The sequence below is a fragment of the Trichoplax adhaerens genome, genomic scaffold (assembly GCF_000150275.1).
Source record: "Trichoplax adhaerens TRIADscaffold_11 genomic scaffold, whole genome shotgun sequence".
In the NCBI taxonomy this organism is placed as follows: domain Eukaryota; kingdom Metazoa; phylum Placozoa; class Uniplacotomia; order Trichoplacea; family Trichoplacidae; genus Trichoplax; species Trichoplax adhaerens.
The window spans coordinates 1,108,379-1,126,435 of record NW_002060953.1 but is presented as its reverse complement, the minus strand read 5'-3'; the positions used below and the strand labels follow the sequence as shown (position 1 = coordinate 1,126,435).

General features: G+C 33.3%; 3 protein-coding genes across 3 annotated transcripts; 2 read left to right on the top strand and 1 right to left on the bottom strand.

The window, feature by feature from the left end:
* Nucleotides 1-545: 545 nt before the first annotated feature.
* On the top strand, nt 546-5,485 carry TRIADDRAFT_59515 (uncharacterized protein; the record flags this gene model as incomplete). Its single annotated transcript, XM_002115582.1, has 9 exons — nt 546-593; nt 1,442-1,494; nt 2,268-2,322; nt 3,104-3,164; nt 3,709-3,796; nt 4,017-4,106; nt 4,992-5,068; nt 5,166-5,236; nt 5,366-5,485. The coding sequence occupies 9 exons, from the start codon at nt 546-548 to the stop codon at nt 5,483-5,485; spliced, it is 663 nt and encodes a 220-aa protein (XP_002115618.1).
* A 1,344-nt stretch (nt 5,486-6,829) lies between these two features.
* TRIADDRAFT_59514 (uncharacterized protein) lies at nt 6,830-9,592 on the bottom strand (the record flags this gene model as incomplete). Its single annotated transcript, XM_002115468.1, has 7 exons — nt 6,830-6,915; nt 7,091-7,166; nt 7,338-7,390; nt 7,459-7,533; nt 7,837-7,899; nt 9,174-9,310; nt 9,474-9,592. The coding sequence occupies 7 exons, from the start codon at nt 9,590-9,592 to the stop codon at nt 6,830-6,832; spliced, it is 609 nt and encodes a 202-aa protein (XP_002115504.1).
* Nucleotides 9,593-12,098: 2,506 nt separating this feature from the next.
* TRIADDRAFT_50735 (uncharacterized protein) lies at nt 12,099-16,364 on the top strand (the record flags this gene model as incomplete). Its single annotated transcript, XM_002115581.1, has 5 exons — nt 12,099-12,184; nt 15,385-15,492; nt 15,638-15,752; nt 15,961-16,051; nt 16,189-16,364. 5 exons carry the CDS (start codon nt 12,099-12,101, stop codon nt 16,362-16,364), a joined length of 576 nt encoding a protein of 191 aa, XP_002115617.1.
* Between the last annotated feature and the right edge of the window lie 1,693 nt (nt 16,365-18,057).

Sequence of the window (18,057 nt, the reverse complement as noted above, 5' to 3'; positions counted from 1 at the left end):
CCAGTGAATAATTTTATTCTGATCACTGTAACATACTTGATCATATTCCTGTGTCTCAGATCATATCATCGAATTTAAAGCATATAGAAAATCTTGCAATCTGTCGTTAATTGCTCACAGATCAATATAATTTATATGTTGAGGTAATATTAATAGTATGATCGGAGTATCAACCCATTTCTTGACATCATTGTAACATATACAGAACAGGACCTTACTCGATTATAGTTATTACGGGCTGCTTAATCCCAGAAACTACTGTATTGCATAGCGCAGTCGAACAACTTTTGTATATTTTCATAGCTACAAAAATAATCAATTGAGATAAACAGGTATAATATGATAATCTACTGCATAAAACAAGACATAGCCAATATATATATTTTTAAGTAGCTGTGAATCGTAAGGCCATTTTTGTCTAAAAAAAATACGCGTACGTTGATCAAAACGTTTATCGCCATTATTGCTATATTTCCATCTGTAGCTTTCATCACTTCTCTTTCCAGTTGCCTTTTAAACTTGACAATTGCTAACCCAGTCAAAAGATGAAACCAGCCAATTACAGCTGCTTTCTTGGAGATGAAAGTAATTGCGTAAGTGTCCAACTTCTTCTCATGCAATGGGTAATTAGAGCCCGATTCTAATGACATTAAAATAATTTAAAAGGGTTATGAGCCGAGATATTAGGCAATATTATAATAAAGTGGATAGAAATAGCGCATATTACTCTATTCGGTGGCCGTGTACTTTCATTAGCTTATTGTTACGGTGCTATACTCCCTAATAGCTGTGCTTAAATCTTATTACTTATCTTAGCTTGTGTGGATTAATTGATGGTAGACTGTAATCATTCATTGTTGGAAGAAATCATGATTATTTACACCTAATAAATATTTCACAAAGCGCTAATTGTGCCTAGCTATGGTATCTGATAATGCTCGGATATGAACCTTTAAGATCGAGTAACAATATAAAGGAACGAGCGATTAACTGCAAGTTAGTCAGCTCTTTTTAAAAGATTCTTATAACTGTCAGTTCTTCGATGTGAGACTGCTTGATAATAAAGTAGTTATATTTTTATTAAGCACATTTACTGGAGGTAGAACTATGTACGAAGATCCACAGAGTTAGTTGGAGATCTTGGTATACGACGGCATCGCTAGAATAATTATCTAAGACCCGCTCGCAACCCAAATTGTGACATTTGTACATATTATCATTTAGTATTTTAATATAGTGTCTTTTACGAATTGTTGTATGTAGTTTGTTGTGCATAAAAATCAATACAATATAAGATTGCAAAGTTTCTGTCAATAATAATCACGTTTGCAAAGATATTCACTGATAATTACTACCACAGTTTTGCACTCGATACTAATAGCGTGACTTTACATAATCCAATTCTAGCTAATACTGAATAGATCAATATAATTTTGCTTAGACGAACATCTTGCTTGTCAAAAGAATCTTGGCTTCATTATCCATTGCTGGCAGGTTAGTAATGCTGTATTGACCTTGATGCTTATGCTTTCGATAATAATGACGATAATATAACACAATCCATCAAAACTAATTTTTTTCTATGCTCGTTGAAGGTAATTAAAACGATAATAAGGCATTATAGGTGCTTCAGGATCTTAAAGTGCCAAGTAATTTCTAGCTTTTACGATAATAAGTCATCTTTAAATCATAATTTTATCTACGATCACATGCAGTAAAAGTATTGAATATATTTTGGAGTTCGTATCGAATTAAGCAAAAACGTTGATAAAGGACAAAACCTTGCACTCTTGCAACAGAAATTGTATATCGCAGACGTGATCTTCAGTTTACGTATTACTTCCATGATTGAATATTAGTTATACTGGTGGAAAAGCTGCACAATTTACAGTATACAAGTATGTCGTTCGTGCAAAATGGCTAAATTGATAGAAATTTTAAACTTTTAATTTGACGGGGAGGGGGAATGGGACTGCTGGAAATCATAATACATTAATAGAAAAGGTCTAGGCTGAAAATAGAGAGTATGTATTTAATACTGAGATTAGAAAACCGTTGTTACTTATAAAAGTCATCTAGATATACAGCACATATATGTATCAATATGAATTTAGACTAAATCATGAACAGTTGTATATATGTAACATATATATATACTGCATAATTAATGATGGCAGCTTTTGCACTATATGCATTAATTCTTACTGGAAATCTTATCCTTTTGGACTAATACTAAACCTGATGATATAAAATTTCATTATTTATAGTTTCGCTATGATCTTCTTAATTTGGCTGTTTAAAAAGTACCAATTCTTTGCTCAGGTTTGAAAAGTTTTTTTAGACTTTTTACGATCACAATTGCTTCTTCCATAATGCAACTGTTTCCTTAACAATTATTGCCGGTACTAATATCTACAATTTACAGCGTTTACTTTTATATCTAAGCATCGCGTGCCTAATAAATAGCATTACTTTTTTTATGGTGAGTAGTTATTTCCTCCATAGAATATACATAGTACTACATGTTTGTTAAAAATTTCCCCCCCCCCCGGACATTTATCTACAGTACGACTATAAATACTGACGATTTCCCATCTTCAAGAGGAATAGTAATACCACTAGTCTCTCTTAGACAGAACTGAACCTGAAATCCATTACAAAATCAGTTAATTTATGGTAACTCTACAGAAACATTAATAGTCAGTATTCAAATAATGTCATAAAACTATACGTTCATCTATAAAAGAATGGACGTTATAGATAGCGGCATTCTTAATAATACCAAAGTATGTTATCTTACGAAAATAAAATAAACATTAGTTAGCAAAAGTCACTTATAAGATATCTATCTCTTATATAACATCTATTGCCGAAGGTTGATCTTCATAATGCTATTCGCTTGATAGATAAAATGCTTAATGTTAGTAATACCTATAATTGTCATACTGATTATCTAATTATAATATTAGCTGGCTTTGTACTTTACTATAAGCTTTAGACCAATATTACTCCGCGTTTCCTAAACGAAAAAATTTCGTAATTGAATACGTATTATATCGATGCATAATTGCTGTAACCTTACAGAATTTGCTTTTAATTATAGGCTGATAGTGTAGAACCTAGTCCTAAATGTACTTTTGAAGCGGTCATGATAACGATATCTGGTAAGTTCATTTACTGTCATAAGTATTGCATTATCAAAATACGCAGAATTTCAGGTTATTTTATTTTAAAAACCAGTCAACATTCTATACATATTGATACTGTTGCAATGCTTGCTATATTGGTAATGTGATGTTGATGTTATGGTCTTTACTGTTAGTGCAGTGACTAACATTAATCTTAATTAACATTATATAATGTTGCTGGTTTAAATTAGTAACTTTTACATGAGTATGATTGCATAAGATAGACAATATTTAGGGCCATGCAAACTTAGATCAAGGAGAAGGGAAAAGAGAGCTAGAGTAGCGTTATTCACTAGATTTGATCCTGTTATTCGTTGCAACAAGTCAGCTTTGATTAAATTTTGTTTTTAGTTACTTGCTGGCAACTTCTATTTTTAGCTAAATAAGTTGGATATATTTACGAATCTACAAGCCTAGTCATTATTAATTATCATACGTATGCTAACTGTTACTATTTGCTATTTGTATTTATTGTATAATTGTATTGAGATGCTCATATATTCGTGTTTCGATTAACTAGTGTGGGCCATTCTTTTATGGGTTATATTAATAACTTTTAATTTATACTGGAGTGCTGTTGCTAAGAAAAGTACTGAAAGATTTGAAATGTATGCCAATGTATATTCTATTAACGCAAACATATTTAAAAATTACCATAGTAGACTTTCTATCACATCTACAAGAGTTTACATCTTTAGTGAAGTTACTTTTTTATATTCATAAACTTACATTCTTAAAGTGATGATCATTGCATGATTACTATTCTGAATCATATTTATATCTTTCAAATATATAAGAAATTTTATGCTTCCCATGTTTACATCATAGTTACTACCATCTTATTGGTTGGGGTATTCCCGTAGTCATAAGTGTAATACCTTTCTCGAGTAATAAGTATGGACCAGCTGGCGTATGGTGGTAAGTAAATATACTTTAAAATTTTATAGTACAGGTCCTATACTCGTATACATGTAGGTCTTTCAGTGCTTTTCTTATAAACGTCCTGCATTAGTGCATTCGAATTTATTTTTATCCTTTTTATTATCCTTAACTTAAAATTAGCTGGATAGAAAATGACCCTGCCTGGCGTTTTGCAATGTTAGATTTGAAAAGTTTTAAGCAAATCTTGCTGCTATATGATTGTAATGATAACAGTTTACTTATTTTCAATTTTATGACCCAATAGCTGGTATGGCCCCAGATTCTTGATCATTTTCGTACTATTTTTGGTATATTTTTATATCTTTAAGTATGTTAGAAAACAGGTAAATATGTGTTCAAAATTGTGTTAGTTGATTTAAAATACGCATATATGAAGCCGGTTGGGACGAATAATTTATAGAATGGTATTTTATTTTCATTGCTAGACTAGCATGTGGACGGGTTGCCACGAAAGAGAAAGAGTCAGTTAATTTGATGTTAATTATTTAGATTACAGTCTGATTGATAATTTACTTGCATCATGATTATATCGCGTTTATTAGAGTATCTATACAACATATTGCTATGGATATATAAAGTCTTTTAATGATTGCTAGCAATTTTTGTCTCTGTCGACTAAATAGGAACTCATGCGAGAAAGTGTAAAGCCACTGATGGCGTATCCATTGGTATATTTGTTACTTAGTATTTTCCCACTAGTAAATCGGTAACTATATTAACATTTGCAGGGATTAAAAAATGCAGCATTTTTTATTTATTTATAACGATGAAATTCAGCTCCTCTCTATTTTTCAGTAGCCTCTGATTTTGCTAAGCATTAGCTCTGTAGGGTATTTTCTAATATTAAGATACAATTAATAGGATACAAAATACTGTTCAACCAGATAATGCGAGCTTTACCCTTTACCTATTACAAATTGTTTCCTCAAGTTTAAAAGGTTAAAGTCTTTTTATATTAAAATATTCAATCTTGCTTGCGTACCGGTACTTTCCCCTAATGAAGATAAGCTAATCGATGTTAATATTTTCATATAGGTGCTGGGAATGCCATTGTATTTAGTATGGACAAAGAAACATTTAAACACCTAAATTTAGCAGATTTACGGGTTAGCATTTTGGCATCTTAGGATGCATAATTGTGTCGAGTAGTACCACATAGTCGCAATATTATCGTTATACTGTATATGATTATTAACCATTACCTTACACCCTGAAAGTAACTCTAATCTTTCTAGCTATTTGATACCTCATTAATTGATCGCAAGAAATGCGCTTTGAAATTTAATCGAAGGGGTAATTCCAGATGTAATGATGAATTGTTTGTTTCAGAATGCTTGGTCACATCGTTGTTCTAAATCGGTTGTAAGAGAATATTCTACTGATTAAGAAGATTAGTCATAATGAAAACAAAGATGACTAAAGGATGAAAATCTAGATCGTTTATGAAGCCAATCCAGTAAATCAATTTAACCAGGATATTTGCGGCAACATAAGAGATCAGCGACAAGATGATATATATTGTCTAATTGACTACTATTTGTTTAATACTTGTTAATTTCTTTAATCAATTCTATGTCATAACTTATAATACGATTTAAAGCCGAAGGGTTGGATTAAAATTATAGAATGTAAGATAAAGATCACACTAAGATTTAAGATTGTTTCATGCTGGATGATAAATAGGTTAAGATGTATTTTTATGATTTCAAATAACTTTCATATAAACACAACTAAGCATATCCTTCAAATGCTAATATCATGGCACGATTTTTTACCCAAGTACAGTACAAAAATATCGCTGATATTTTGTAGTGGTTAGTCAGTGCCTTGACTCAATGGTATGATTATATTATTTTGACAGTTGATATGCGCGTACAGTATAAAAAATAAATTTTCTTACTACGATCATCAGTAGTATTTCCTTCATGGCAGAAAAGTGAATCAGTAATAGCAAAGTTTCAGTTATGCATGATGGCTTTCAATATGTGGTATAGATTGTTAGCTGATATGAATACGCGTACATAGGTAGCATGTAAGTATCATGTAGTAATAAAAATTCAATCGATAACTTGCAATTGCATTATTCTCCACATAATTCAATAATAGCTTAGGGTGATCATTTTATTCTGGTAATTATAGTAATCATTGATCTAAGAGTTCTCGTTTACAGGTTTATCTTTTATTCCTGCATCCCTGATGTCCAGGATGTAGACTTTGTTCACTGACGATATTAGATATTATGCCATTATTATATACTATAGCTGTAACACCAGAAACATCGTAGTATCTGTAAATCATTATTATATTTGGCGGTGGTTGTCGAATCATATGTTTTTTAAATATTATCACCTAATGAGTGATAAACTGGATCATTGTTGAAAATTTTCTATTACCGATATTTGCATTAAAATATTTTATTTCTGATCACATAAAAATGACGTTTGCATTATTACAGAAGAAAAGTGCTCCATCGAACTCTTTTATTAGTTATTTGTTACAAAGTGAAATCGAGTCATCATTAATTATCGAAAGCTTTTACCTCAATTCTTAATATACTAATCGTGCTATAAAACTAAAGTTTTAGTTCTATCCATAGTGTTTACCAGTTTTCGATATTATTATACAGTCAAGGTGTCAATATCTTTAAATTTACATCAACACGTTTCGAGTGTTTATCCGATTTCCGGCATATCGAATCGCTAATGGTCATCAGCATCATCAAATTGACCATCATTATTTTGATTTGATTGCTCTGTGGAGACCATATTTCCATCTTGATAGCCAGCTGTAAAAATATAAATATACAGCACTTTAGTTAACAAAATTCCTTTAGGGTGTTCTATAACTATCATCACACCGACGGTTAACGAGAGCTCCCTTATTAATTTTTCCGACAATGCAGAATTATTATTGATCTTGCTTACAATCATTAGTAGCAAGTATTATGATAGGCTACTCACAAGTGGATTGATCTTCAATCATGTGTTGAAATTCTTGCTGACTTGGCATATCTACCGAACTAGTCCCATTTCCTTCCTACAAACGATATAAAAACAAGATCGTGAAATGAGCCTACACACGAACAACACTAACGCTATAATACTATCAATAGAGATATGTCCCTGAGGTAGTGAAAACTATACCACAATAACACTACTGTAGTATTGTATCATAATTTTATAACTTGACTATACATTATTTGCATACCTCATTTATATCTTCATCTTCTTCTTCGACTGTTATTAAATAAATATTTAGGGCTTTTCATTTGAGGTATAATGTACGCTTATATTAGTTAAATGGTATAGATACAAACTAAGCTACATACCATCTTCCAAATCCTCATCTTCATCATCTGGATGTAAAGCTTGGCAATCTGCTATGGCGTTATAAATATCTTCCACTATGTTATGTGTATAATAGTAAGATTACAGTTAGGTAGTGAATGCAATAGGAAAATTCTCTTTCATACCCAGTATATATACAGTATTATTATGTAAAGCTGACAACGTTTGATATTAGAATTTTTACAATCGCACATGAAATCTACCTAGTATAATGCTTTATAAAAATACTATAGTTATTTGCTGTATGTATTGAAATGGTAATATCCCAAAAAAATCTTTCTAGACGTTATTGACGGCACGTGGATCAATTTATGTATTACTTGAGACAACATTAATAATGATTAGTACGATGTGCTTACATGATGCTTCATCTTCTGGGGCAAGGATGAGTTCGCCGACAGACTGCTCGTCTCCATTTTCATCTATCATATAGATATGTTAGCAAAAGGCAATATACATCGTTAGTAGGAATAAGTTACTGAGCATGATTATTGTTGCTAAATTTCAACACAGCAATGTTAAGACCTATAATCTAGGATAGTGGTACAGCAGTAATCATTTTTAATATTTGTATAGAATTATCTTAATTGCAAGCTAGAGCTAAAATTAAGGATAAAGAGTGGTATTTTATCTGTTTTATGAGCATGAAGATGAATTTCCTCTATTGGGTTGTTGCATACTAGTGCAATCTTGCAGATATCAGTACAGCAGTTTTAACTGTTTGAACATATTGTATAGAATTGTCTAAGTTGCAAGCAAGGGGTAAATTAATGGATAAAGAGTCGTACTTTGATCTAATCCATAAATACAAATGATAATCTCTTGTTTGCATGCTACTGTAATGTTACTGACGTTAGTGCTAAAGTTCTAACTATTTGAAGAGATTGAATAGAATTGTCTAAATTGCAAGCTAGTAGTACAATTAAGGGATCAAGAGCCGTACTTTTATCTAGTCTATTAACATGATGATAATCTCTTGTTAGCTTGTTGCATGCTATTGCGATCTTACAGATATCAGTACTGTACAGTAGTTTTAGCTGTTTGTTTGAAAAGATTGTACAGAATTGTCTAAGTTGCAGGCTAGAGGTAAATTAATGGATAAAGAGTCGCATTTTGATCTCATCCACAAGCATAAATTATAATCTCTTGTTAACTTGAGTTATGCTATTGCAATGTTCAGATATGAGTTTAGTAATTCTAACCATTTGAAGAGATTGTATAGAATTGTCGAAATTGTAAGCTAGTGGGAAAATGAAGGCATGAAAGAGTCGTACTTTGATCTCATCCACAAGCATAAATTATAATCTCTTGTTAACTTGAGCCGTGCTATTGCAATCTTTAGATATGAGTTTAGTAATTCTAACCATTTAAAGAGATTGTATAGAATTGTCGAAATTGCAAGCTAGTGAAAAAATGAAGGGATGAAAGAGTCGTACTTTGATCTCATCCACAAGCATAAATTATAATCTCTTGCTAACTTGAGCCATGCTATTGCAATCTTTAGATATGAGTTTAGTAATTCTAACCATTTGAATAGATTGTATAGAATTGTCGAAGTTGTAAGCTAGTGGTAAAATGAAGTGATAAAAGAGTCGTACTTTGATCTGGTCTATCAACATCAAGATTAATCTCAGGTTATTGCATGCTACAGTATTGCAACATCTGAGTCTGTACGCATTGCTATTTCTACGCTTACCCTTCAATTGTAAATCAAGCATGCAGTAAATGCATGGATGAGGATAAACGCTCAAATCTTTCGATACACCATGGAGCGAGATGGAAGGGTATTCCAGATTCAATCCATTACCTTCGTTGTTGGACCATGTTAACATGCTGGTAGTTAATAATCATTACAGTATTAGTATGGATATTGAACAATCGCAAGATAGTTTGCATTCATTCACGATCAGCATCATGAAGTGCAGGATCGATTAAACATTACTCGTCAATATCGTGTCCACTAGAATGACATGATGGCTAAATCATGGCTAGTTACCTTGCAGCAATGTATAAGGTACCTGTACCATAGTCTTGGTGATTGAGGACAGCTTTGCAATTTTCTTGCTTGCAGAAGACATTCTCAGTGGGTATAGCGACCTGGGTTAAAACAATCATGATGGAAGAGCAACGATAGAGATGATCGATCGACTTGCTGAGAGCCAATGGGCTAGGTAGTGGTTTTATTGTGTTTGCAACCACAGTATCCTGATATTACCAAATTGCAAATGCAAGCTATCCCTTCAATGCCTTTTGCTGAACGCGTTATATTGATTGAGATATGCAATGGATGCTTTATTTCTAGAGAATTTACTGTCTATCTTGAAGCTTCGGATATGCAATGTTGCAATTTCCTCATGAACGGGTAGTGAGGTCGGTCGAAAGCAACCTCAGCTGCAGTAGTCGTACTGCTGGATGACGAAGAATACGTAGCGCAAGTAGTATCTGTTAGGCGATACTAAACCATAGTAATTTTCTCGTTTGCCTCTTTCTGTATGAGTTCCATGCCATAAGGCGTAACCGACGGGTTTACAGACGGACAGAACATGGCCATACAGTTAAGTTAAATCGTGTAGGGCGATTATTTTACTGGTCATTTGAACTGTACCGTATGTCCATAACCATACACTATACTATCCAATGTCCATCCATGTTATTCCAAGAAGCTGACATAGGATTTTTAGCGGTAGAATGACTCGAAATATGAGGATAAGTCTGCCTATTTTGGCACTGCGTCACCATCTCTCTCTTTTCCTGACTATATCAGGAACACAAGGAATAGTACAAGTAGTCCCGATGGAAGGATGAAAGAGGTAAAAGAAACAGCTTTCCATCGAAGTCTTGATGGCTGCGTGAGCAGCTTCCTCCGTAGTGCACAAACAGTACTGTCATTCAAGTCTTACAGTATAGGGACATTTACAGTACAGGGGGCTATAGGTGATCTTTCACCATTGTCCGTCCGTCCGCATGGTTCTCAAGGTCGGGGAAGTTCTTCTGTAGTGCTATGGACGATTGGACATTGGACAGGATGGTAGCATACAGTCGTAAACTGGTGCTAGGCTCCAGTGTTCAGTAGGAGAAGGCTAAGCTACTGCGTCTACCGTACAAGTCCAACGACCAAGTGTAGCTATAGTAAGGCTGTGTGTAAAGCAGATGTCGCAAACTAGGCATTATTAATTGTGTAGCGTATAGCTTCTATACGACATCTATTTTACACAATCTAGACCGACTGAACACTATTGAATAACTTGAATGAAGCTTTAAATGAGCTTTCTGGGTAGTGCACAAACAGTGCTGTCATTCAAGCGTTACAGTATGCAGACCTGTAGACGAGTGTAGAGTACAGTATGCTATGGGGATTTTCATCATTGTCCGTCCGTCCAAAGGTTCTTAAGGTCTTTCGCAACCCTATGGACAATTGGACATTGGACAGTATGGTAGCATGCAGTCGTAAACTGGTGCTACGCACCAGTCTTCAGTAAGAGAAGGAAATCTATTGCTCATACCGTTCAAGTCCATTAGGTAGTGCACAAACAGTACTGTTATTCAACGGTTACAGTATAATGACCTTTACAATGTGTCCAACTCTGTATACAATGAGCGATTGCCACCTCTGTCCGTCCGTCCCCATGGTTCTCAAGGTCGAGAAAGATCATTATGGGATTTTCATCATTGTCCGTCCGTCCAACGGTTCTTAAGGCCTTTCGCAACCCTATGGACAATTGGACATTGGACAGTATGGTAGCATGCAGTCGTAAACTGGTGCTACGCACCAGTCTTCAGTAAGAGAAGGAAACCTATTGCTCATACCGTTCAAGTCCATGGACCAAGTGTAGGTATAGTACCCTTGTGTGTAAAGTAGATGTCGTAAACTACGCATTATTAAATAGTATAGCGTAGAGGTTGTATGCGACATCTATTTTACACAATCTTGACTGACTTTACACCATTGGAATGACTTGAATGAAGCTTTGAATGAGCTTTCTGGGTAGTGCACAAACAGTACTGTTATTCAACGGTTACAGTATAATGACCTTTACAATGTGTCCAGCACAGTATGCAATGAGCGATTTCCACCTTGTCCGTCCGTCCCCACGGTTCTCAAGGTCGAGAAAGATCATGATGCAGCACTATGGACAACTGGACATTGGACAGTATGGCAGCCTACAGTCGTAAACTGGTGCGTAGCACCAGTGTTCAGTATGAGAAGGAAAACCTACTGCGCTGACCATACAAGTCCTTGGACCAAGTGTGGGTATAGTACGCATCCGTGTAAAGTAGATGTCATAAACTAGGCCTAATTCATAGTATATTGTATAATTGATATACGACATCTATTTTACACCATATAAAATGACTTGGGAGCTAGTGACTTCAACACCATTGAATGGCTTGTGGTGGTCAGTCAGTCGTTGATCAAGCTTGTTGTTGGAAAATTTTCTCTCCTCCATATTGGAACTCTTAGCAATAGAATCCTGCTAATTGGAATCGATTAGTGATGCCGTGGTATAAGAAAAATCTTTCTGATGAAGAACAATCATCTCGTGGACATCCTTCCAATGAATGGGGACCAAACCACGCTGACGATCATCATGGTGATGATACGACTGTAACTTGTCGTGAAATGTGTGTCTATTGCTTTGATGTCCTTATATCCTATGTTCAGCGCCAATCGGAGCCTGCAAGACCAGCCTTTACCAATGATGCATAGTAAGTTTTATAGAGGAAATAGCATGATCATGTTTATTGATATCATGATGTTGTTATCATCGATGCAATTGGCATGGCTTGCATTCGTAGATTGTATCGATAGAGGATAATGTGCGTATGCAGTATGTTTTGCATCACAGCCTGATGATGATAATGCCTGCTTAAGGTTTAGTCTGGTTGGCTTCTTTCAATGCTAGTTATTCGGTATCATTATAGATGACAGTTGTTATTATGGAATATGGTTGCCAGTGATGAGCGGGTTATGATCGAATAATGTTAAAATATCGAGAAAAGTTGTCCATTTGTTGTAGCAAAGAGAGGAGAGATCCGATCACACAATACAGTATGACGATAGAGGAGAAACGCATACTGTACTCGAGTGTAGAGACTTACACCCAGGTTTGTTGACTACCTTAGCCTTTACAATACAATAGTGTTCTAGTAGCCAGCAGTCTTTTCCAACTTGCCCTTCTTATTCAATCGCAAATCCAAAATTAATTCAGCTCCATGTTGAATGAGATAGTAAGCAACGAGTTGTTGAAATCAAGCAAAGTCTGCCTTACTGGAGATAGAGCCTGATTCACCTTGAAATGATTCATAGAACGCTTATGGACTGGGAGGACGATGGGATTGAACAATAGAAATAAATAACCTTAGTTTAACTGAGTGATCAATTCTATAATACTGTTCTACTAATCGATATTACAAGTAAAATCAATCCTGATTTGGATTATGACTTGATCAACGGTATAGGCAGAAGAATGACCAATAGAAATAGCCATCCAGTATTAGAATTGATTAAAATTCCAGCTTACATGACAACTTGATTAATTAATATCCATGATACATTACGCTCGTAGCAATTGGTATGAGAAGTCAAGTAAATGGGATAGGCAGCATGACTTGATCAACTGTATAGAGTACAAGATTAGCAATAGGAATAGTCCTAGTATAACTGAATAAAGTAATGGATAGCTTACTGTTTAGTCATACCTTGATTAACGACAGTATATCAATTATAAGATCAACTATAGAATACAGGCATCGTCATCGATATTACATGTACAGTCAATGGTAATGTGTATCATGACTTGATCAAAAGCATGGAGTATACAGTAGGATTAGCAATAGAGATAGTCCTAGTACAACTGAATAAAGTAATGGATAGCTTACTGTTCTAATCATACCTTGATTAATGACAGTATATCAATTATAAGATCAACTATAGAATACAGGCATCATCATCGATATTACATGCAAAGTCATTGGTAATGTGTATCATGGCTTGATCAACAGCATGGAGTACACATCGTCATCGATATTACATGCAAAGTAAATGGCCATGTGTATCATGATTTGATCAAAAGCATGGAGTGTACACTAGGATTAGCAATGGAAATAGTCCTAATACAACTGAATAAGGTAATGGATAGTTTACACTTTACCATATCATGACTTGATTAACCGTATGAATGATAAAATCAGCTATACGCAGAATGACGAGCATCGTAATCGATATTACAAGTGAAGTAAATGATGATATATATCATGACTTGATCAAAAGTATGGAGTATACAGTAGAATTAGCAATAGAAATAGCCTTACGACAACTGAATAAAGGAATGGATAGTTTACACGTTATCATAGCAGGACATGATTATCCATATGAATGTTAAAATCAGCTATACGCAGAATGACAGTCATCGTAATCAATATTACAAGGGATGTAAATGGTGATCTGTATCATGACTTGATCAACAGTATGGACCATAGAATTAGCTATAGAAATAACTCATATTAGAAGTGAATAAAGTAAAATTTTACCTTACTGTACTATTGATCATGAATTGATTAACTACATGAACTATAGGATCAAGTATAGACTATAGTTTTAGCAATAGATATTACAAATGAAGTAAATAGGGATGTGTATCCTGACTTGATCAACAGTATAGACTAGATTATTAGCGATAGTTGTATTGGGTAATGAATAAAAATAATTTATGGCTTACTGTTCGTCGTGGCTTAATGAACAAAATGATCTATGAGATCAGCTATGAATACAGTCATAGCAATTGAATTTGAGAACTGAAGTAAATGGTGACGTCTTTCATGAATATGCGAGAATACATAGAGAAACAGCAATGAAGCCAACAATATTCTTGCTATACTTTATTACTACCTACTTAATTTACTGTAATGTTAATAAACTTCTGACTGATTAAATTAAAAGCGTCATAACTAATTATTATTATACAACCAATCATGATCGCTTTATTACCAGATTGTTGATTGAATATCGGATCTACTATAAAATCCATAAAAACAAAAATATAACGCATAAATTAGTCATAACTTATCAGGAACGGATTCCTACCATAGCGCAAAATCATTAATGTTCGTTTGAATAGATTGAATGTATTAATTAAAACGGGAATGCAAGGCGCCATGTAAGTGCATTACAATTTTACATAGCTAATCTAAATGTAAAGTAGTGATGTACATGGAATTTGTAAATTCGGTCAGCACTGACCATGATCTGGTATGTATAATTAGCCTCACTGCAATTGCAATTTCTGCGTTGTGTACTAATTTATAGCATAAACGTATGATATACTCTTACTGCGCACGGTGCATATTATATCGTGTTATAATAGGGGATAAAAGCGTTACTCTGGTTGATAACAAATCGGCATTTATGCAAAAAAATGAGTACATCTTATCAACATGAGACAGCAAAATGTAGTAAAATATGCGTTTTACGGTATACGTATTTATCCGATGAAAACGATCGCAATGGTAGTATTACTAACAGTGACTACTTTTACTAATAGCTATACAATAAATAACCTTTGGTAGGCAATACTCGATCATTCCTATATAAATGACATCATTTTTAAATGGTCATGGCTTCTTTATATGCTAAAGAAATAATTCTTAGCTTTGTCAATTGGAGCTATACCCTTTCAAACGTTAACCCCTGACAACATGTGATATTTTATAATCCAACCCATATGACGCAATAAATTAAAATAACAAACTTTAAGATGCTATTAAAGATTTAATAGCGTAGCCAATATCCCTGCTAATGTTTTGATTCGCTATATCACAATATTGCACAGTATTTACTGTATACATCCTACGAAAATGTAATGATGAAAAATAATAATTATCATTGCATTATTACACAACTGTGACAGTCCGTTATTTGTAACTTGGAAAACAAGTGATGAAAGACTTCGTGGATGTATTGGCACTTTCAGTAGTTGCAATTTGCATTCCGGACTGCGAGACTATGCGTTGAATAGGTAAGTTTTAATAAAATGATGCGTTCGTTATTACGATGGCATTAAAGTTAGTTAATTATGAATTAAATTTCAATAACTACTTTTAATTATTGGATAATGACAGTCTCTTAATATTTTAAATAACTATCATATATTCTAATTCAAGTGCAATCAAAGATAGTCGATTTGCACCTATAAGAAAGGAAGAAATAACTGACTTAAGTTGTACTGTATCACTTCTTACCAATTTTGAAGAAGCTGCAGACTATTTAGATTGGGAGGTAAGTCTAAGGAACTGTAGGGTTTTTGGGTAGTTATTATTATTTCAGAAGTGTCCTTTATTTGATTTTAAAAAGTTGATTATATTTGCGTTTACATCATTATTATAATTAGATTAATAGAATATAACTGTTGGATATTCAATTTGCCACGTTATGATAGCGAATTCATAAATTGAATCTGTTTTATTCGAATTCATAATTATTCAAGGTTGGTATACATGGAATTCGTATCGAGTTTAAGAATGAGAAAGGCCATCATCGCTCCGCTACTTACTTACCGGAAGTAGCTAAAGAACAAGGTACAGCAATATTGTAATATAATCTAAATACTGCTGAATATCGTCTTCAATTTTTGTCTACAGCACAGACTATAAGAACAAGATATTACCTTAGTAAATATAGCAACTAAGTTTTTTTCATTTATTTATTTACACAGAGTGGACAAAAATTCAAACAATAGACTCATTATTACGCAAAGGTGGTTATAGAGCTAATATTTCGCCTTCGTTTCGGTCATCAATTCGAACAACACGTTACTGTAGTCAAAAAATTACGTTAAGCTATAATGAATACTTACAACATCAGCAACAAATTAGTCATTCTGGTAAATAAAATTGAATAATATTCAGTATCTACAGTTCCCTAGTTGAATTAATAGTATGTTAGTAATGGTGGTATACTTACATGATCGAGCTTTCTTTGTAGATTTTTTTTCATTTCAAATTACATTAACCTGATTTTTTCCAAATTTGCTTGTCATATTCTGGTATTTAAATTGTTTCGTCTTGATTCTTTACGTGATTATTTCATCATGCTGCTTTAAATTTGTGAAGGGAAGAGATCTTTGCAATGGAATAGGTCATTTTGCCAATACTACATTTGTAAATGTTGCGTATATCTGATTCAGTGTAAAAATTGCATCATGTGCTATAATAATTTATGTGATTCTCCAGTCTACTCAATGATGTGTTCTTTACTTGTTCCATGTATTCATTCATTTTACCATTATCTAATAACAGTTTTTCTTTACAGTATATCAATTTCAACTATATCTCTTGTAAAACACTCCTATAATTTAATTATTATTAATATGATCCGTCCTATCTAGTTATTTTAGCTCATTTTATTAATAATTATCTTTATTTCGTATGATGAATCTAACCTTTTGTACTTACTAAATTCCGCATAGTACGCTAAAAACTTATGTTCATTTTGTAAACTTCGTTAACCTACTTCACGTGTATAAAAGTCGTGTATGTCTGTATGTCCTCAGGGTCATTGTAAATGATTTATCGTGAAGTTTGGAATAATTAACTGCCCTCAGCCTTAGCTGAATGCTTAATTAAAGTATAGCTCATTTTGGATGTTGTTAAAATACATCTTGGAACGTTTACTGCCTGTAATATATACTCGTGTACAGTGTATATATATAGCGATAAACTATTACATTGACTAAAACGATTTCTTAGTGATATTGTATTATCGGATTCCTTAGCCCGATTGAAGCCAAGTTATTACTCTAACCTCAGAATCAATAGTGACTTGTTGCTACTGCAACTTAATATTTAATTATTATTAATGCAAACGTCACACTGGAAGAGTCAGACGAATGTTTACTGATTGCAGCCGAGCTGGTTACAAGAAATGTAGACTAAATATAGGTTACTAATTGCGTTAGTTACGTAAAAATTGAATAATTTATACAGATTCTACGCTCGTACAAACTTATAGCATTCGAAAGGGTAGGTAACTCGAAATGTTATTTTTGTACCGGTTAACATCATTCTAGCAACATTTTAACGACTATTTCAAGTATCAAGTATAGTATAGCTTTAAATTTAGTTTATACTGAATAAACAAAGCAAAAGTAAGGGATAATTCTTTAGGTATACTTGATTTTTTGTTATTTTTATTTTAATATCAAACTGATGTACATTATTCTATACCAAGATACCAAGGCAATAGGGAGTTAAAGTTTCACCTAGGATATCATAACTACAAAATATAATAGCTAGTATTTTTACCAAATGCTTTATCAAAAGTATTTTCAATCATACAAAAATAGGCATGCAATTTTTATCGGAAATATAGAAGATTAATATTAATTTCAAAACAAAAAAGAATGATGTTAAACTTTTTTTGCTTATAAACTAAGAGCAGTCCATAATTGGGATTTGTCGAATCCTGTTATTCAGATACTAGTACTTTTAGTATCGATCGTTCGATTTAATTATTATACGCGTAAAGCAATAAAGAGCAAGTAAGAAATAATTAATAAGGTTTGAAATTAAATTTTAAATCAATA